General features: G+C 42.6%; 1 protein-coding gene across 1 annotated transcript in view; it reads right to left on the bottom strand.

Moving 5' to 3' along the window:
• Positions 1–21,998, bottom strand: part of LOC146811738 (syntaxin-1B) — a 350,949-nt gene that overhangs the window by 74,329 nt on the left and 254,622 nt on the right. The window contains exons 8-9 of the mRNA XM_085618730.1: positions 4,903–5,040; positions 3,553–3,663 (exon numbers count right to left, since the gene is read on the bottom strand). Of these exons, the coding sequence (XP_085474856.1) occupies positions 3,553–3,663; positions 4,903–5,040 (249 nt within the window). The remainder of the gene's footprint in view (positions 1–3,552; positions 3,664–4,902; positions 5,041–21,998) is intronic.

Below are 21,998 nucleotides of genomic sequence, written 5' to 3'. Positions count from 1 at the left end.
GAGCAACCCCCAAGCCAACGGACCACGCACGCAACCTAGGCTTCATCCTGGACTCCTCCCTCTCGATGACCAGACAAGTCAACGCCGTCTCGTCTTCATGCTTCAACACCCTGCGCATGCTTCGAAAGATCTTCCGGTGGATCCCCACCGAGACCAGGAAGACGGTCACCCAGGCCCTCGTCACCAGTCGGCTGGACTACAGGAACGCCGGCACCGCCGCCAAACTCCAGAAGAAAGTCCAACGGATCCAGAACGCCTCAGCACGACTCATCCTGGACATCCCCCGACACAGCCACATCTCCGGACACCTGAGAGACCTGCACTGGCTCCCCGTCAACAAAAGAATCACGTTCCGACTCCTCACCCACGCACACAAGGCCCTCCACGACCTGGGCCCCAAGTTCCTCAACAGCCGCCTGACCTTCCACAAGCCCACCCGCCAGCTCCGCTCCGCCAGCCTCGCTCTTGCCACCGTCCCCCGCATCCGCAGAGCCACCGCCGGAGGAAGATCCTTCTCCTACCTGGCAGCCAAGACATGGAACTCCCTCCCCATCCACCTCCGGACAACGCAAGACCATCTCGCCTTCAGGAAGCAACTCAAGACCTGGCTGTTCGAGCAGTAGCGTCCCCCCCCCCCCCCCCAGCGCCTTGAGACCCTCCGGGTGAGCAGTGCGCTATACAAATGCCTATGATTGATTGATTGATTGATGCCTTAGGGTAGCTATGCGCTTAACAAATGCAGAATAATAATCCTCTGTCAAAGTACATCAGCAGTTTGGCAAAAAGTGGGGGAAACCATGCACAAAGAGGGCACTTTCTTACAGCTACTCCTTCTGATTAGAAATTACAGCTTAAAATTGTATTAAGATATTCCCAATGTTAGCAAATGAGAGGAGTAGGCCTCACAGTAGTGAAAAATGAATTTAGCTGTTTGTCAAGAAGGGGACGTGCACAACTTAACAGTACATGTCCTACCTTTTACTTACACAACACCCTGCCCTGTGGACCACCTAGGGCCCACCTTAGGGTGACTTATGCAAGATCATCTGCACCTGTTTGCGTCCAGCTCCCACCATGCTGTCAGCTTTTCCTCAGGTTTTACGTATAGACTGGCACATACTACTGAACACCCTACGTTATTAAGAACATACTGTGCCTCAATAATACCAATACAGGCTACGAGGGGCTGTAATTGTTGGAAGTATATGGACATCATATGTCCAACAGAGGGTGCCACTAAGTATATGTCGGAGGAAGTTACTCAAAGGACAAAGCAATATACAAATAAGCTTTCTGAGTGTTTGATAAATGCAGGATCTCTTCCAAAACATGCTCTTGATTTTTTTTACCTAATTTGAGAGAAAACTATAGATATTGTTTTTATAACTGAGACCTGGCTTAATAAATCTACCACCCCAGATCTTGCCTTAGCGGTCCCACAGGTATCCTCTAGCTTACATAAAGGAAAAATAGGAGAGAGCGGAGAAGGACTCGTCATCATTTTCTGAAATAGCCTTCAGTTTGCCAGCTTCCCTTTAAAAAACCTTTTAGGAGCTGAAGGCATTGGCTTCTGTGTTAAGACCTCTGAGCAATCATGCTTCTCAGGAGGGCTGGAACACCGCCCATCTGGACATGGTGCTGAATTTTTGAATTAGCTGCCTGACATCTTAGCTACACACTGCTTACAGGCTGCTAATTTTACTTTACTTAGATATTTTAATCCTCTGATTGATGAAATAAATAATGCTGCTATTTAAATGCTTAATGAAACACTTTCCATTTCCAAATTAAATCAGTTGGTCAGTTACCCTAGTCATTGAGATGGTCACACAATATACTCGATCTGTGCTAACCATAACACATTGTTGGTGAGGCAGCCGGCGGCAGTAATCTTATATGATCATTCTATTATTCCTTTTGTTTGGTTAGAAGGAAATAATATGAAACAAGGAAGAGCAGAAACAAATAGTACATTACACCAATGGAGTAAGGTCAATGAAAAAGATGTATTTAATTTATTAGCTAATACCTCACTCACTTTATCAGGTTCTCTAAAAACTGACATTGACCTAGTTAACAAATGGTTAGCCCTAACCATGAATCAGGGAGCACCACTCAAAAGGTGGAATTAAAAAATCTGGAAGTAGGCTAAAGTCAGATCTCTTTTAAAGAAGCCATCAGTCAATCCAGGATTCTTATAAAAAAAGCTCTAAGTGCAAAAGTGCATTTCTTCCAGTCTACTTCAAATGAAGTTTCCGCTCAAGCCCTCATTATGAGTGGTGGAATTTTTATCCGGAGCAATAACTCCGGATCTGCCTCCCACATTTTTGAGTGCTCCGGTATCTCAAGGCTCAGAATTATTGGGTCTGCAAACTACAGACCTGATCATTTCTGCCCAGAGACTATAGGCCTGTCTGATAGTGCTGAGAGAGGGACCGGGGTCAGGGTCGGACTGGCTGTAGCGGGTACCGGGTGTTTACCCCGTGGGCCAGAGGGGTGGGGGCGGTTTTGTGGCCATGGGAGCCAGTTTCTGCAATACTGGCCCCCCTCTAACAAAAGCGGGAGCAGTGCTTCTTACTAGCATCGCCCGCTCCCAGGGCTGGTCGAGCAGCAATCTGCCAGGATTGGTTGCTGTTCCCAGTCCGGCTCTGGCTGGGGTGGTAACACTGCCTACTCCCACCTGAGCCCTGCAGCAGCAGGGGGGAAGAAGACAAAACGCCCCACGGAGAGGTTCAAGTCTGGCCAAAACAGCAGCCCCATAACCCAATACCCCTGCCTCCTACTGGTCCTCATATTAAAAAATGTGGTCTGCTCTGAGCAGGTGGAAATCTCAGTGATTTTTTCATCAGAACGGGAAAAAGTACATTAAAAAGAAACCCGTCTTACCGGATTCATGTAGTTATTCACCATTTTGAGTCGAAATCTTGCCCCGGTATCTATGTGCCAAATTCTGACATGTTCGTACTGAGGACCTCAGTGGTAAATCTGCATGAGTATATAAAGGCTGGTGAAAGTACTTCCATAAATATGGAATCTAAGACTGTCGTAGATCTTTAAGAGTATTGAAATATATACGAAATATACAAAGAGTCCTAAGCAGATGTGATTTCCAACTCCAGCTGGACTTAGTTTTGTGATTGCTGCTCTATTTCCATACCCAATTGGTTCTCTGTTCTGAAAGAGTGTTTAAAGAGCAACATGTTCTTAAAATGTTCTATTCTATACCCATTGCCGCCTTTATATTAAAGCTAGACTTGTAATCTTTTGGGTCAACTAACTTAATTGGTAAGCACAAAATAAAGTTGGGAAATGGAATAGTGATAAAATAATTGATGGGTTTCGCGGAAATAACAGTTTTCTGAAGATGTTCATAAATATAAGATTAATATTGACTTGTTCACTTTCTATATCATCAAGAGGCATGACAGAGACATCAAATGTAACACACTTTTGCTGATGTGGACTATCTCTTCTTGACCCAAGGCCCACACATTAAATGCTACCAAGATAGCACAGTTCTGATTGGGAGCATTGAAGGAAAGTTTCACTCACCCTGCGTGCTTTACTCTGGTATTTTACAGCCTTTTTGGTGTCAGACACGGCTCGTTCCACGTAGTCCACGGAATGTTCCACGTTGTACTCAATGCGGTCGATCATCTCCCCCTACAGCCAAGACAGAACAACACAAGAAGTTCAAGAGGTAGGACAGGCCAACCACAAACCCACCCTCCTCCTGTCAATAACTTTCCAATTGATACCTCTCTGTCTGTCATCGCTACATTTACATTCATTAGCCAATCAACTGATGTTTCTGAGGCATTCCAGCCATCTTCCATCCATCCACCTACACACTACTCCATTTTGCAATCTATAACTTCTCTCTCTCCTTTCATCCAAACACATCCCTCCCGCATTTATCTCTCACTGTCACTCCATATCTCTTGCCGGTGTCCATTTAGATAGCTCTCCAGCATTCCATCAGCTACTCACCTCTGTCTGTCATCTCTCCAGCAAACCATCTCTCTATTTCTTCACTTCTCTATCTGTCCCTTCTTTCTGTGCATATGTCTCCTTATCCATTCATTCCACTAACCCCTCACCTCACTATCACCTTGTCTCTCACCATTCATTCCTGTCTCTCTGTGTTTCTATTCCTCCATTTGTGAATCTTTCCACACATTTGTCCTTAGATCTAGCCACTCAACTCGCTATATTTGTCACTACCTGCCATTTAGTCACCCATCTTTCCGTACTTCTTTATCTGTTGACCTGACTATCCACCACCCAATTACTACACCTCTATGTGCGTCCCACTCTTTGCCCACCCACCTTTGCATCAAACCCAGGGTCAGTGAAAAGTTGGTTTATTTGGAAAACTCTCGCACCTCCGCCATTACGCGTTTCAGCCTCCAACGAGGCCTTTATCACATGCCTTTTTATTAAGTCATCTTTCCATCCATCTATCCCAGAGTTTCGAACCTCTCTATTGAGCTCTGTCTAGCCAACCCTATCCCTGTCTTCCATATCCATCTATCTTTCTATCCATCTTTCTCGCTATGTCCAATGCTGTGTGGGTCTGTAATGCCTGTCAATTTCTTTATACATTCATTGATCTTTGTTTATTCCTCTCTGTACATACAGCTGTCCATCTCTCTGTCCGTATGTCTATCACACATCTCTCCATTGTTCATCTCTGCATGTGCCCATGACTCCATTCATCCATTTCCCTTTCCGTTATCTATATATCATTCCACCCCTCTATCAGCCGATCTCTCTAGCCACCCACATATGTACCAACCCATCCCCCTATCCCTATCTCTATCTAATCCCTATCTCCACCTCTTCATCTCTCTACTTGTTCACCTATCTTATCCTTCCATCACATTCTTCCACCATCACTACCTGGCTCTCCACCAGCATGGCCATGTCAACAAACATATCGTGCAGCTCCCTAATGCTCGTCTCCAGCTTAATGATCTCGTTGTGTCTCGTCTCGATCTCGTTTAGTGCCTGCTTTGTCATCTGAGAGTCCATTTTGATCTGAAAGGCAGAAGGGAGAGTGAAGGCAAACAATAAGCATTTCATAACCTCACCAAGCTATCAAGCAGCAGAACCAAGTGACATGCATATAAAACCCGTTCCATCAAACATTAACATGGAGGACACACAAGAGTCAAGTGGTTTTGAAATGGACAGGATTCCCAAAAGACTGATGCACCAAAAAGGCAGTTTGGGCTTAAGAAGAGTAACTCATATCATTGAAAAATGCCTTTCCTGGGTCCTTATGGCTTGAATATCGCACTATGCCAAGGTGAATCAGCATTGTTTTTTTAAGCCCAACTTCTGTAGACTCCCATGAGCAATTCTATTTGTGGAATGCACCTTCTGAAATAAATAAGCTACATTTACTTCATAGGCCCTCATTACGATGGTGGTTGGAGGAATGTCCGACCGCCATCGTATAGGGATGGAGACTGCCCGACATGTACACAGCACAAGCCACAATTGAAAAAGGCATGTTTTTAAACATCCATATAGTGTGTGCCAGGTACCATGTTGTACCTAGCACATGGTACATGGATGTTTGGGGGTGCACCACTTCTGCTCCCTGGCCCTATAGCGGAGGCCCACAGGGTACGGGGGCCCCGAAGTCCTAATTCATCTGCCTTTACATGGCGGTCGGACCGCCATGTAAAGGCAAAGGGTAAAGGGACATCGTAATCCCTATGGCAGTGCCTCCGCAGACACTGTTTCATTGTAGGGATTACGCTCTGACAGGCTTATTGAGCAAACATAAGGGTCATACTCTAAAAGGTAGTGTTCCTCAGACTAACATTTGCATACACAACTTTTGATTCTGCCTTGGTCCTAGGGTGAAGACCACAGTTTATGGGCAGCAACAAAAAGGAGTCATTATAGGTGGTATCTGGCCGCACAAAACCGTTGTAGTTTCGTTCTCACCACTCTCTACATGTTAAAGAAGTATTTTGATATCAGCAGTATACTCCAGTTGCATTACTAAAAGCAGATCAACTGCTTCACACTGAAGAGACCCAAACATGGCAAAAAAGGCTGGAACTGTGGTCAGCCTAAGGTACATCTTAAAACTCCTTAGGGTATACAGTGATAAAATGGATGTTGTCTCATCTTGAGGGGACTGTCCTGCATAGAGGAAGAATTGATAACGTAAAATATTTTCATCCAAATTTAAAAAAGATGCTTACACACATACACTTGATCAACCACCTCACTACTCCATGGTGCACCTAGCACTGTACTCTGGGGTTCACACATTCCTGTTCAAAACCGGAGCAGCCTGGTGAAGACACAGTTGCCAACTCACCCCTGACACCTAATGCACTACCAAGGCAGAGGGATCCCATTTAATACAATGATCTTACCACGAATAGGACACTTTACTCTGCACGCATTTACAACGCGTGCCATTACCCCACATTTTTTACTCCGCAAAATCTTTTACAACACAGGGCTTTACAACGCAATCCATTACAATGCATTCCCCATTACAATGTTATTTACTATTCTAACTTCACTGGGGCATTGCTTCTGGGAATGCGTTGTAATGGTTTGCGGGGTAAAACCCTGTGTTGTAAAAGATTTCGCGGAGTAATAAATGCGGGGTAATGGCATGTGTTGTAACACATTCGTGGTAAAAGATGTTTACTGCTTATTTATTTTGACAGAGAATCAAAAGCTGGGTAGGTCAAGAAAGTGCCTCCATGATGGATCTCACCAGATGGAAGGGAAAATAACCTTCATAGTGAGGCATGACCTTTATGGTGCATATCTGTGTGGTCTACTCTCTCTCCTTTCCAACTTGGTTGGAGAAGATATAGTGTGCCTGGCCAGGCTTCAATAATATAGACTGTGCAGACCTTGCTGTCTCATACCTGCATCAAGAGGCTTACAAAAGCATGAGAAGTGGCTGTTGCTGCCCAAAAGAGGCTGCAATTAGTAAATGTCTTAGAGATGCCATCAACACTGCCAAAACTCTGGTGGAGTGAGCAAAGAAACACTGCCATCAGAGAATGAATATTTCAAATTTTACAGCATTTCAAAGTAGAAGAGGATATCCATGTATTATCTAGCATGGAGATGTCTATTGCCTTTGTGCTTAAGGAAAGTCCACTATAGGCTGTTTAAGCAATCAGATGATCTGATAGCGCTTGCCCATTCCAAAAAGGAGCCGTTTTGTGAGTGCCCCTGTAATCATGATTCTGTTGCAAATAGGAGCACGAGTCCATATCCAAATTACAAGTAGTGTTCAAAGTGTGCCCAACAGTTTTACAAATTTCACTAGTTAAAATCTGTAGAAATTTGTATGTGGAAAATGTAATACATTGAGTTTACAGCTTGGAACAGGGGAAAAGATATAGTATATCGATATTATTCTCATACTGACTTCACATTCTGGAGTATTTCAGCCATCTTGACTAAGCATATTGATATTGCCATTGATTAAACGTCTAAAGCGATTGAATGTCAATCAATCAATCAATCAATCAATCAATCATTTGTAAAGCGCACTACATACCCAAGAGGGTCTCAAGGTGCTGGGGGGGCGCTACTGATCGAACAGCCAGGTCTTGAGTATCCTCCTAAGGTCAGCAGGTCTTGGGTCTGTCGTAGGCTCAGTGGGAGGGTGTTCCATGTCTTTGCGGCGAGGTGGGAGAAAGATCTCCCGCCGGTGGTTGTTCTTCGGATGCGTGGGACGGTGGCGAGTGAGAGGTTGGTGTAGCGTAGCTGGCGGTAAGGGATGTAGAAGGAGAGCCGTCTGTTGAGGTAGGCTGGGCCGGTCTTGTGTGTGCGTGGATGAGGAGCTTGAAAGAGATCCTCTTGTTGACGGGGAGCCATTGCAGGTTTCTCAAGTGGGGGGTGATGTGGCCGTGTCGTGGTACGTCGAGGATAAGTCGCGCTGAGGCGTTTTGGATGCGATAACAATCTGAAGAAACACCTTCCCTTTGTGCAAACAAATGCGCAGCTTTTTAGAAGTCATTAATGTGGCATCCTCTCGTTCTCTGCCTTGGGGACTGGTTTAGTTAGTGTGATGTCATAAAGTATTCTCTGTTCCTCCATATCTCGCTGACAGAAGCTTGGTAGATTGATGTGTAGTACTAAGAATAAGCCAAATAAATCTTCCACTACTCAGTCTCCAGAGTGCACAGAATACTTCACCACCACTTGCTAATTCTCCTGCCATTAGTGTTTGCTACCAAAGAAAGGCTGACTATCAGGCAACAAGGTCTGTGATGTGTATCATAGGAGACCATTAGCTCAATGGACTGCATAGAACCCAGGAAAAGTTGTACATCCAAATGAGGAACCAGATCTCAATGAGAAAGTATCATCAGGGGTGTTAAGATGTACCACAAGGACTAACTGATCATTTTTATAAGAATCCATGAGGGTTCCCGAATCAGAAAAATAATTGATTAATAGATATATCATTCCGAGCTGGCTGGAGAGACTGAATTTCCTTTTCAAGGGCCCAGTTAAAGTAACGGTGTCACTTACTTTAGTGCTATTTTCCAGTAGAACTGTTTGTTTCGATACACATGATGCTGAGGGAAACATGCTTCACAACCCAGTTATAACCACTCAGTGCCTTAAACACGTTGCTTTTACGATGAATACATTTACCATGCATGTTTTTGGTGCTTTTACAATGCATACCTTTACCACGCATGGCAAGTCTGTCTGTGTGTGTGTGTGTGTATGTGTGTGTGTGTATATACATTGAAGGAATTGGGGTGGGTAGGAGTATCGGGTTGTAAAGGTGTTTTAAGGGTGTAGGGTGCGTAAGGGTATTGTATGGTAAGGGTATTTCGGGTGGGTAGGGGCATAGGGTGGTAAGGGTAATTAGTAAATGGGGTTTTGGAAGTATTCCCCCCCAAAAATAATAATAATTGTTTTCTTTTTTAAAAACTATTTATTCAAAAAGTTTGGCATGACGCGTTTCGGTGATAGCCTTTTTCAAATGCCACTGGTGCTTGAGGTTTCCAGGTAACTTTCTTTTCATTGGCCCATCCTCTAAACTAGTGTGGTGCGCACCTGAGTCAGGTTTCACAGAGAGCACTCGAGCAGTTCGGTGTTTAGAGACTGCAAATCCCACCATGCAGTTTGTTTGTGTCGCAAATGAGTGTTTCTGTTCAGCCAGACTTTTTTGGTACTCCAGATAGGAGGCTGACCTGAGACGTGGTTAGGTTGAAAATCGTAGCACTGTGCTGGGCAACAAATAGTCTCTAAGCCCTCACTTCCAACCTCGCATTCCCGCTGGTCGCAAGTCCAGAGACGCCGTTCAAGTAACCTTTGCCTCTCCATGTGGTCATGGACTGTCCTTTCGAACAGCAGATCCTCTGTTTCCTTTGGGATGAGCAGCGGTCCAGGTAAGAGACAAGGAACCCAGGACTCTTATGGAAGGGTCATCCTCACGTGTCACTGGCTACACGCTATATATCTGAAAAACGTCTTCTTCCGTCGAAGTAAACAAGGGGAAACGGCGGGGCTTAGTAAAACTATTAATTTAAAAAGTTTGGCATGACGCGTTTCGGCGATAGCCCTTTTCAAATGCCACTGGTGCTTGAGGTTTCCAGGTAACTTTCTTTTCATTGGCCAATCCTCTAAACTAGTGTGGTGCGCACCTGAGTCAGGTTTCACAGAGAGCACTCGAGCAGTTCGGTGTTTAGAGACTGCAAATCTCACCCTGCAGTTCGCTCGTGTCGCAAATGAGTGTTTCTGTTCAGCCACACTTTTTTGGTACTCCAGATAGGAGGCTGACCTGAGACGTGGTTAGGTTGGTGTTGGCCTTGGCCCTTTTTGGCAGGTTCACCCTAAGCTCTGACATGGTGGTGGTGGGTTTAGGCCTCTGGGCACTTTAGCACTGTGGTCCAGTGTAAAGTGTGTGTGCTCTCTGTGTACGTGTGGTGAGATGGGCCTGCCCTCCCATAGGAATGCATGGGGGATAAATGTGTCCATGTTAATTCCTGGTATGAGAGGAGTGCAGGATCGAGTTTAGTATGTATGAACTCGTGACGATAAATGCTGCGCAATGGTGCGCGCAGATTTATGGTGACTGGTGGAGAAATGCCACTCTTGAAAGTTGGTATTTCTGTGTGCTATGTGTCTGCCTGCCTGATGTGAATTGCATGTCTGGCTTGTGGTTGACAGGAGCTGAGAGGTGTGGGTGGCTCTAGGAGGGGCAGGGTGAGTCAGCGCTAGGCTGAATGGGACACTTGGAGGAAGAGTAGTGGGAGGGGTAATCCCCTGATTCTGAATAGGATGGTGCCTGCCCTAGTGAATGCTGGCTCCGCTCCCTGTGGTGTGTCTGATCACCTAGCCCCCACCTGACAAAGGGGAAGAGGAGCTTGCAAAGCAAAGTGCTCCAAATCCCCCCTGAACCAGTTGCATCTGGTTCCCCCATGCCCTGCACTTTACACAATGAGAAATGGTGTATAAAAGTAGGGGCTGTGACCCCATGATGTTGTTCAGTTCTGGTGTGCTGATCCTGCTGGGGCGTGCTGCTGTTGGGGCCCAGGGGGGCTGCCGTGAGGGCTTGCCTCCCTGGGCCCTGCATTACCCTTGAGTCCTAAAAGAACTTTTTGCTGGACTTATTCTTTTTGCTGCAGCACCTTTGTCTGCTTCTAGCGCCTTGTAAGCGCTTGATTCTGAATGGGGGAGATAGCGTGGGCTTGGCAGCGCAGCGCTGCAGCCCTTTTGAGAGGGAATCCCGGTGTGAGGGATTCCCCCATGATGAAGGAAATGGCGGGTGCCCACCCCGCTTATTGCTGTCTCAGTTGTGGGTGCCCACCCCGCTGGTGTGTGCTTTTTTTATGATGGCGGGTGCCCACCCTGCTTATTTTTATATTTAACCTAAGAGGGAGCCCACCCCTCGTTCTCGCCGCGAAGAGTAAAGCAACCGTGATCCGCGGCCCGCCTGGTTGTGGGTGGGGCCTCGGGGACGGAAGCGGAAGGGCCGTGCCGCCGGAAGCGAGGCGCATTCTGAAGCGGGGCTCCCGTGAGTAAGGGAAGCCCCGTGTGCCGCCAGAGAGGGAAGTCGTCTGGAGCCTCGCGGGCTCTCCTGCCACGTCCCGTGTCCCCAGAGAAGGACCGGGTGAAGGAGCGAGCAGGGGGAGCCTCGCGGGATCCTCGAGAGAAGTGGTGCCAGTTTCAGCCAAAGTTTGGGGATTGAGCCGGAGGGGGCCCGCAGCACATTGTCAGTGCCGGCCCTCGCCGCGTAGGAGTCTCGCCGAATAGTGCCGCCAGAACAGAGCTCAGGTGAGAGGGGCTCCACGTTAGGCACGCCAGTAGTGCCATTTCCAGAGCGGACCCGCCAGAGAGCGGGCCGCTCCAACGAAGGGGGCATGGTGATTCTTGAGAGCCCGGGGCTCCCAAATTGGAGCACATTGTCAGTGCTCGTGCTCCCGCCCCAGCTGCCCCGCCTGACAGTGGGCAGCTGACACATTTTTGCCCGCATTTCTTTAATGCAGAGTCCCTGAGGGGGTCAGCCAGGCACAGTGGGTGCCAGTGATGTTCCCAGCTTCCCAGCAAGTAGTGGGCAGCTGCAATGGTTAGGCCATCATTCCTTTGGGGGCATCTTTGAGAGAGATAGGAGTGAGATGCACTCCTCTGCCTCATGCATTGCGCGCTTTCTGCTTTCGCTGCAATGGCAGCAGCCCTGACATTCTGGACACAGGACATTTGAGCCCCTTTGGGAAGGCCAGTTGGCCAGGGGGTCAGTGGTCTACGTGATATTAGGAAATGTGATGCTTTACTGTGATTCATGCCTCTAAATGCGTTTGGGGATGAGATTATGTATGTAATGTGTTTATGCCAGTGAGATTATTTCCTACTGTGAGCATACCCCTAATGTGAGTGATGTTTAGGAGGTTAGGGTCTAAGATGTTAGACTGATGAGGTTGGCGTACAATCTGTTTGGCACCTAATGTGATACTGTGCATAATGTGGTTTATGTTACAGGATGATGCTGAGTACAGTGGTTACCAGTGACTACTGGTTGTACGTTCATGATATGTCTTACTTGTACCAAGTTCACTTTGTGATGGTTCCTCACAGTGGCCCCGTGGGCCCTACCAGGTGTAAATAATCCCTTGTAGATATTACCTAGTGCCAGGTGGCACAATGTCTATTATGTGATTACTGTTCTAATGTGTTATGAGAATACAAAGGCCATTTTTGATATAACCTTGTGTGGAGTTCCTTTTGTGGTGAGCCTGGGATGTCGTTGCTGTGTGCGTGCGTAAACGCTTTACACATGGCCTCCGGGATAAGCCTGACTGCTCGTGCCAAGCTACCAAGGGGGTGAGCAGGGGCTATCTTTGGCGTGCAACTCCCTTGCCCTGACTAGAGTGGTGGTCTATGCCTGGCTTTGGCGCAAGCCTTAGCCAACCAGAGTTCCCATTTCTAACAGTTGTAAATTGTAGCGCTGTGCTGGGCAACAAATGGTCTCTAAGCCCTCACTTCCAAACTTGCAAGTCGCAAGTCCGGAGACGCCGTTCCAGTAACCTTGTCTCTCCATGTGGTCATGGACTGTCCTTTTGAACAGCAGATCCTTTGCTTCCTTTGGGATGAGCGGCGGTCCAGGTAAGAGCCATTAAACCCAGGACTCTTATGGAAGGGTCACCCTCGCGTGTCACTGGCTATATATCTGAAAAACGTCGTCTTCTGTCGAAGTAAACAAGGGGACACGGCGGGGCTTAGTAAAGCTATTTATTTAAAAAGTTTGGCATGACGCGTTTCGGAGATAGCCTTTTTCAAATGCCACTGGTGCTTGAGGTTTCCAGGTAACTTCCTTTGTATTGGCCCATCCTCTAAAGTAATGTGGTGCGCACCTGAGTCACGTTTCACAGAGAGCACTCGAACAGTTCGGTGTTTAGAAACTGCAAATCCCACCATGCAGTTTGTTTGGGTCGAAAATGAGTGTTTCTGTTCAGCCAGACTTTTTTGGTACTCCAGATAGAAGGCTGACCTGAGACGTGGTGAGGTTGGAAATCATAGCGCTGTGCTGGGCAACAAATAGTCTCTAAGCCCTCACTTCCGACTTCGCATTCCAGCTGGTCGCAAGTCCGGAGACGCCGTTCCAGTAACCTTGTCTCTCCATGTGGTCATGGACTGTCCTTTTGAACAGCAGATCCTCTGCTTCCTTTGGGATGGGCGGCGGTCCAGGTAAGAGCCATTGAACCCAGGACTCTTATGGAAGGGTCACCCTCGCGTGTCACTGGCTACACGCTATATATCTGAAAAACGTCTTCTTCCGCCGAAGTAAAAAAGGGGACACGGCGGGGCTTAGTAAAGCTATTTATTTGAAAAGTTTGGCATGACGCGTTTCAGCGATAGCCTTTTTCAAATGCCACTGGTGCTTGAAGTTTCCAGGTAAATTTCTTTGTATTGGCCCATTCTCTAAAGTAGTGTGGTGCACACCTAAGTCACGTTTCACAGAGAGTACTTGAGCAGTTCAGTGTTTAGAGACTGCAAATCCCACCATGCAGTTCGTTCGTGTCGCAGATTAGTGTTTCTGTTCAGCCAGACTTTTTTGGTACTCCAGATAGGAGGCTGACCTGAGACGTGGTTAGGTTGGAAATCGTAGCGCTGTGCTGGGCAACAAATAGTCTCTAAGCCCTCACTTCCAACCTCGCATTCCCGCTGGTCTCAAGTCCGGAGATGCCGTTCCAGTATCCTTGTCTCTCCATGTGGTCATGGACTGTCCTTTTGAACAGCAGATCCTCTGCTTCCTTTGAGATGAGTGGCAGTCCAGGTATATATATATATATATATATTTTTTTTTTTTTCACTTACCTTATTTATTCTTGCCGGGGTGGTAAAGGCAGATGCTTGGTAAATGCATGCATTGTAACAAATGCCTGGTAAAGGCATGCGTGTTAAAAGCATGCATCGTAACTTCGTACAACCGATAATAATGCTTTCTTCAGATATGCCGCAATGTGGATAACTAGGCTTCCAGGGATGGGGCTCACACATTTGTCAGCTGTTGGAAGACATGAAGAAACAGTCCACTCAGATAAAGAAGATCTAAAAAGCTAAACGAGCAAGGCCAGAAATAGGCCAATCTCCTGTGTTGCTGTATCACTTAATCCTCTGGAGAGTGTGGTATAAGCGTGGAATTGGTGGGAAGGCATACATCATTTTCCCTGATAAATTAATAAGAGAGTACTGCTAGAAAATTGTTCTAATATTGTGAAAAGGCCACCTTGGGCTATGGATGCTTCTGTGTTGAAGCATTCTGTCTTGAAAGGCACAGCCAAAAAATGTATCTGTACGATGACATAGGGAATGAGACAGGCCCCTCTGACCAAACTCCGGCAGTAAAGAGCAGCGGTGCTGCTTGTTAGGAACTGGAAAACGTTTCTTTGAAGAGGGTCGGGAAAAGTTTCAGAAAAATAGCATTGAGTTCTGCACGGTTATAGTAAACATTTTATCTCCACATCATGTAATTAAGACTTCATTCATGGTAAAATCCGATCGAGTAAGCACGAGAAGAACACAAACAGACCAAACATTGTGTGCGGCACATGTGATTTTGTGCTATTTTTTTTCACAATATGCTTCCTCATGCCAAAAATAGATGTGAGGAAGCATTTTGTGCTATAAAAAATTAATACAAAATGCTGATGGCAGCATTTTATATAATTACACATCATTTTGTGTAATTTGTTTTTGTCATTTTGTACAATTTCTGCAAACAGTAATTATGCAAATCTCACAAGGAAGGGGCTTAATCACAAACATAAACTTACATATGAGTCCATTTTCATCCATAACTTTACTCTTACACTCTTCTGTCTATGGGTGAGTGAGTGGGTGTGTGAACGGTTGTAAGTATGTGTGAGTGATGTATGAATGTTTGTGTGGGTGTGTGAGTGGATGTGCGAGTGGTTCTGTGGATGGTGTCATCAGTGATGTCATTTGAGATGTCATCAGTGATGACATTGACCATGTCATGGGTGATGTAATATGTGATGTCATAAGCAGTGCATTGCTTGGACTTACGTTATAGTTAGCTCAGGTAACTATAACTGCTGAATTTCACTTGTTTTGTAAGAATGAAATGTGAGCCTAACTATAATGTACCTGTAACCTTTGGTATTTTCCGTGGATTTCATAGTTTTTTAAAATTCTTTTTCCTAACTATAATGACCCTGTAACCTTTGTTTTTTCAGTCAATGTCTATCTATCTATCTCTTGATATATATATATATATTCACTGAAAAAACCATGGGTTTCACACACGTTATAGTTAGGAATTAGCATTTAAAAAACCTTAGAAATTCAGTGAAAAAACCATGGGTTTCACACACGTTATAGTTAGGAATTAGCATTTAAAAAACCTTAGAAATTCAGTGAAAAAACCATAGGTTTCACACATGTTATAGTTAGCTGGACATTTTACTCGTAAAAAACCAATGAAATTCCCCCGTTATAGTTAGTTCAGCTAACTATAACTCGCGCGCCCGCAATGCACTGCTGATGACGTCACATATTACATCACTCATGACATGGTCAGTGACATCACTCATGACATCACTGATGACATCACTGATGACATCATCCAGTGAATGTGTGTGTTTCTGAAAATTAAATATGTTTTATATATGTATATCTCAAGGTCGATGGAAGAATAAATGGGTATATAAGTGTCTAAATGGATGATTTGTTTTTGAAAAATTGATTGTGTAACTGACTGATTAAGTGTATCATAGTGAATACATGGCTTAGTGAGTAATGTTTAAATATGTAAATATCTGTATCAGTCTCTCACTTTGTGTATAAGTGGCTGCATGGGTTGGTGAGTAGCTACATGAGTGTCTATATAGGTTATTAGTTGGTTTTTTGAGTATCAGTATGAGTGTCTGAGTGTCTGTATGGTTCTGTGGGGGGTATTACGTAGTGCATAGGTGCATGAATGAGTGACTCACTGTTTGTATGTGTTGAAGACAGCATGTGTGCAGGACTGTATGGGTGGGTGAGTGTGTGCATGGGTGTGTTAGTGAGTGAATGACTGTCTCAATAGTGTCTTTATGAGTAACTACATATGTTTTAAACTAGTATATGTGACTATTGATGTATATAAGCGAGTATATGTGAGAGTGAGAGATTGAAAGAGTTCCTGTATGAATAAGTATGTGTTTCTATAAGTGATTGTTTTAAAGACTAAGTATGTGTAAGTTTCCGTAGAAGTAAGTGTGGTGGTGTGTGTATAACTGTATATGCAAGTAAATGTATGTTTGATTCTTTATTAGCATGAGTGACTATGTGTGTGAGTACCTCTATGGATGAGTGGCATTGTGTAACAGGATGTATAGGTGTATGAGTACATATGATGAGTGAGTACATGTATGAGTGATTGTATAGGACTGTTGGTGAATGAGTGGATGTGTATTTGGATCAAAGAATTACTATATAGGTTGTTGTAACTGGTAAAGGTATGTCCATTGTTTTTAAAATTTTAATTTCTATTTTTGAATGTGTGTATCAAAGGTTATATTAGGGGAAGAGGAGGTCTACCACTCTATCACAAGGATGATGTCATCAGTGATGTCATTTGAGATGTCATCAGTGATGTCATGAGTGATGTCACTGACCATGTCATGAGTGATGTAATATGTGACGTCATCAGCAGTGCATTGCGGGCGCGCGAGTTATAGTTAGCTGAACTAACTATAACGGGGGAATTTCATTGGTTTTTTACGAGTAAAATGTCCAGCTAACTATAACATGTGTGAAACCTATGGTTTTTTCACTGAATTTCTAAGGTTTTTTAAATGCTAATTCCTAACTATAACGTGTGTGAAACCCATGGTTTTTTCACTGAATTTCTAAGGTTTTTTAAATGCTAATTCCTAACTATAACGTGTGTGAAACCCATGGTTTTTTCAGTGAATTTGCAAGGTTTTTTAAATGCTAATTCCTAACTATAACGTGTGTGAAACCCATGGTTTTTTCAGTGAATTTGCAAGGTTTTTTAAATGCTAATTTATTTTTTTTTCTTCTATTTTTTTAAACATATTTTTAATTTAATGTTCTAACCTTTTATAAAGACTATGGTTAAATTTTTAAAATTCTTTAATATGTTTTTTTAAATATATTTCATAAAATAAACATGTAAAATTTATTTGCAGTAAATGTTTTCCTTTTTTTTTTTTTTTTTTAGTACGCGTACCGTAAGCTTACGGTAAGCGTACGGTTTACGCAACATCCGTAATTTATCTACGCCGTTTGCGTATATTTACGCAATTTGCGTAGCCGCGCGTACTATGCGTGGGTCGTGTACGCGTATACGCTACACGCGCACGTTACGCGGAAGTGTCGGGGAGTGACTGTTAAGCGCATGCGCGCAAGCGTGTGTCTTTTTTACGCGCATGCGTACTTTTGCCGTAAGCGTACCGTAAGCGTACCGTAAGCGTACGGTAGGTCATGTGATCATGAAACACAACTTTTGATTGGTTGAAACTACTTTCAGTTCTAGAACTCTCCTACACCACACCCATTCCCCTCATTTCTGCTTGTGATCCCTTAGGAGAAGGAGCTGGGTTGTCTTTGTGATACGATGGCAGAACAGCAGAGCTCTTCTGAGAGTGAGGCTAGCACTAGCAGCACTACCTTGAGGCAGAGAGCGAGGAAACAAAAGACCTCTTATGTATGGGATTATTTTACTTTTCCTGAAGGCCAGAAAAAGGTAAATGCACCCTTAGTGACTTGCAAGCTGTGTAAGCGTGTACTTTCAAGAGGTAATCCTGACAGGAAGTATTCCTTTGGGAATCATACCATGATGAGGCACCTCAGGGATGTACACAGAAGGACACATGCTCGACTTACTGGAGGTAACCCTTCAGTAAGTCAACCAAGCACATCCACAGCAGCTCAGCCTGGACCATCATCTGCAGGGCCGAGTCCTTCTTCTGCAGGTCAGGTGAGCCCTTCATCTGTGGGGGGAGCATCTCCTTTTGCTGGCCCTCTGGAAATTAACCCTCGATTTCTGAGGGTTGATATTCGATGCGCCTCTTGTCATGATCTAATTTGTCATAGGGAGACCAGTGTTTCCCTAGTGAACCTCAAAATAGATCAGCACACTTGTCGCAGAGACTAATTCTCCCATTCTTTCTTTCCTCTCTCCCTGCATGAACACAACGGCTCTTTTAAGAGCCAACCTTATCTTTCATCTTTTTTTTATATATGTTTTTAAAAACTTTTTTTTTTTTTTTTTACCGTACGCGTACGGTGCGCGCAATTTTTTTTTTTTTTTTAAAAACACTAAAAATCAATTATCACATTACAAGGTCTTTGAGAGACTACAATTATTATTATTGACTTACCATACCCACTCAAAAAAATATTTATTCTTTTTTTTTAAAAAAAATTGCTTTAAAAATGGTTCTAGTTTTCGAAAATTTTCTATATCAATCTGAAAAAAAAGAAAAAAATATTAATATTTTTTAAACATTTTAAAATACAGTACACATATTAACATATTTACCAAAAAATATTTTTGCCTTGATTTTGCTGTTTTCAGAATATATTGCATTTCACTATAAATTGTGAAAGCAATTGCATTCATCATTTAACAGCGGGCAAAAAAAAAATAACAATCTCAAAGATTGTATTAAAAAAGCCCAGAATCTCTTCTCACTTAAACTTAACATTACAGAAATGCATAATATTCTAAAAAAATATCATCAAAAAACAATACTTATTTCTTTAAAATACCGTCTGATATTTTTGTTTCAGAAGTATAATCACAATATTATATCTCAAATAACTCCACAATACATCTGATTCCATTTCCTTTAGGCCAAATAGTAATTTTAAAATTCTTTTTTGATTAAATTTCCAATGGTAATCCAATAAAATTCTAAAGTTTAATTTGTACAGATCTCACCAATTCTCTGTAACATTTTGGTTCCCGAAAGATTTATTAATAATTTATTAAGTCCACAATAGAATTGGTTACTTTTCCGCATGGCCAAATAGTAATTTTAAAAATCTTTTTTGAAAAAATTTCCAATGGCACTCCAATAACATTCCAAAATTTAAATTGTGCAGATGTTACCGATTTTCTCTAAATTTTTGGTTTTTGAAAGTTTCATAAAAAATTAAAAAAGTCCACATTACAATTGGTTATCTTTCCATTAGGCCAAATGATAATTTAAAAAATCTTTTTTTTTGAAAATTCAAATGGTAATCCAATAAAATGGTAAAATTGTTTTGTCCAGATCTTGCCAAGTCTCTCTAAAATTTAGGTTTCAGGAAGATTAGATAGGAATTTGCTAAATCAAAAGGCAAACGTTGCTTGAAAATCAATTGGGAATCATTACACAGTGTCCAGCCTTTTTCACATTTAAGATAAACTGTGTAATGTCCAGAAGTAACAGTAGGTCCTTCATGGAAAATTATTGCAACAGTTACAAAAGTTTTTCCTGAAATTGATAATTGCTGTCCTGTAAACTTCTTTATTAAAGTATCCAATTTTGAACCATCAGCTCTACATCGTTGCATCATTAAAATTACATACTGTCCGTATTCCTTTAAAATTAATGTTGAAAACATGTCAGATTGACACTCACCGCATTGCATGCTATGATTAGCATCTTTAACTAATTTTGCAAAAGTGACTGTTTTACTCTCTGGCAATGTCAAATAAATAAACCTTTCATTATCAACATTAGAGCCACATATATTATAACAGTTTTCACAACTATGTTCCCATTTATAAGAGAGACCAAATAAAATATCAATTGCAACTTCTTCTTCTTCCAGTACCTGAAGAAAATACATCAAAAATTCGTGTGCATCTTGCTGTTCATTTTGAGAAAACTGTGTTCGTCCTGAACATACATCTAAAAGTTTTCTAATTTCAGTAGCACTTTCTATTTGAGTTTTATCATTACTCAGCTTTTGAAAAAGGAGACTCAGCTCAGAACAGAATCTTTTTCCCTGATTTACTATTATCTGCTCTTGCAAACTTTCCAGATAAAATGCAACATTCAGCACTACATTTGCGTAGAAGTTGACACCAGAGCTATTTTCAAAATGACATCCTACAACCTGTTCTTCTTTTTCCTTACTCTTTTTGCTTGCAATTACATCACTCCTCTTTTTTTTCCTCCTCTCTACATCGTCATCACAGATATTCTCATTTCTCCTTTTACGAGAAACTACACGTTTCTCCAACACAGGATACTGACCTAAATGAGGAGCATAGGTTCTTCTTAATCTATTATACTCCTTTACACAATTTGTATCAGCATTAACTTTTGAGTCATCAAAGTCTATCATGAATAAACCTGATAATGTTTTCACTCGTGACAAAGCAACATATGCCATACCTTCTTTGAACACAGTTGAACCAATGTTCACAAATGCACAATCTACAGTCAATCCTTGAGACTTGTGAATAGTTACAGCATATGCTAGCGAAAACGGAAACTGCTTCCTACGTACATATAAGTCTTTCACAAGCATGAAACGAACTGTACAACGACAAATGTCTTTAACTTCTTCTATCTGATCAAATTTTATTTTTAAACATTCTATTCCATCTTTTTTCTGATAATTAATAAAACCCACAACTCTTCCCATAGCTCCATTAACTAAACCTTTTTCAACATCCAAATTTCTCCTTAAAAATACTCTACAGTTCATGCAAACGTATAGATTTTTTTCTAATCCAGCTGTTTTGGAGATGTTCTTCTCTAGTGAATCCAATTTATTTTTCAGTGTGCCTGTTACTGTGACAGTAATTCTTCCATCCTCAATTTTGTCCACTGCTTCCAATTTCCTGATCTCTTCCTTTTCCAATTTCAAAAGCTCCTCATTAAATATTGAGCATTCACGTAGAGTTGGCATTAAGCAGATGACACTTTTGTTTTCTGCAATGTTCTTGTATATCTTCTCTGCAACTATTTCTTCCTTTGGAAATAAATTATGTAGCAGCCGACTCTGTAATGCTTTTTTGCCAACTTCTGTGAGTAGTCCAATTCTGATATCTTTCAGAATACTTCCATATTCTTCATCGCTTGCTTGCCTCATATTAGTAGTAAGTTCCTTGTACTCAAAGAAGGACCAAATATTTGTATTTCCGATGCTTCCCAATGACTTCTTCGTGTCTTCATGTGTGACAGTATTAAACACTGGTTGTCCTTTAACTGGAGTAAGTTGCAAAAGATCTCCAAAAACTATGACGTGTTTTCCACCAAATAACATGTCATAGTCTGTCTTCAAAATTTGCTGCATTCTTAAATGCACAAAGACAAGCATTAAGTTTGATACCATGCTCACCTCATCAATAATGAGAACTTGCATCTTCTTCAATACTCTTGAAACTTCCAAGGATGCTTCTCCAGTTAGCTTGTTGTATTGTATTTTGTTCTCATGCTCCACTGGTAACATTAGCAAACGATGTAAAGTGATTCCTTTTATGTTATATGCTGCTAACCCAGTTGGAGCAGTAACCACACAAGACAAAGTAGAATCCGTTTTTTGCTGTAGGTAGCTTCTGATGACTTTTATAAGGAAACTTTTTCCAGTTCCAGCTTGTCCGCTTACATACATCCTGATTGGATGAAATGATGTGCATGAGCACTCTTTTTTTTCATGTAGAAATCCGTGATCAATTTTGTTTCTGATCTCTTCATAAATTTGTTGCTGCTCTTGATTCAGTTGTCTTTCCAAATTTTGTAAGTCTATAAATTCTTCTTGAGCTTGATTCATAGCCGTTTCCACTTCATTCATGGCTATTGATGCTTCATTTTCAACGATTGGTTGTCCTAGGGGATCTTGACTGAGTGTTCCTGAACTTTGGCTGTCTTGAGAACTGTCTCTAGCTATTTCTGCTGCAATTGTAGTTTCCTGTTCAATTTCTTCATTTAACATTTGCAGATAACTTGAGAATGTACTGCATTGTATGCTGTCTTTGCAAGCATTAAAAGAATCTTCATAGCTTTGAA

This window comes from Triturus cristatus, chromosome 7 (genome assembly GCF_964204655.1).
Source record: "Triturus cristatus chromosome 7, aTriCri1.1, whole genome shotgun sequence".
In the NCBI taxonomy this organism is placed as follows: domain Eukaryota; kingdom Metazoa; phylum Chordata; class Amphibia; order Caudata; family Salamandridae; genus Triturus; species Triturus cristatus.
The sequence above is the reverse complement of the archived record's forward strand: the minus strand, read 5'-3'. Positions and strand labels throughout refer to the sequence as shown.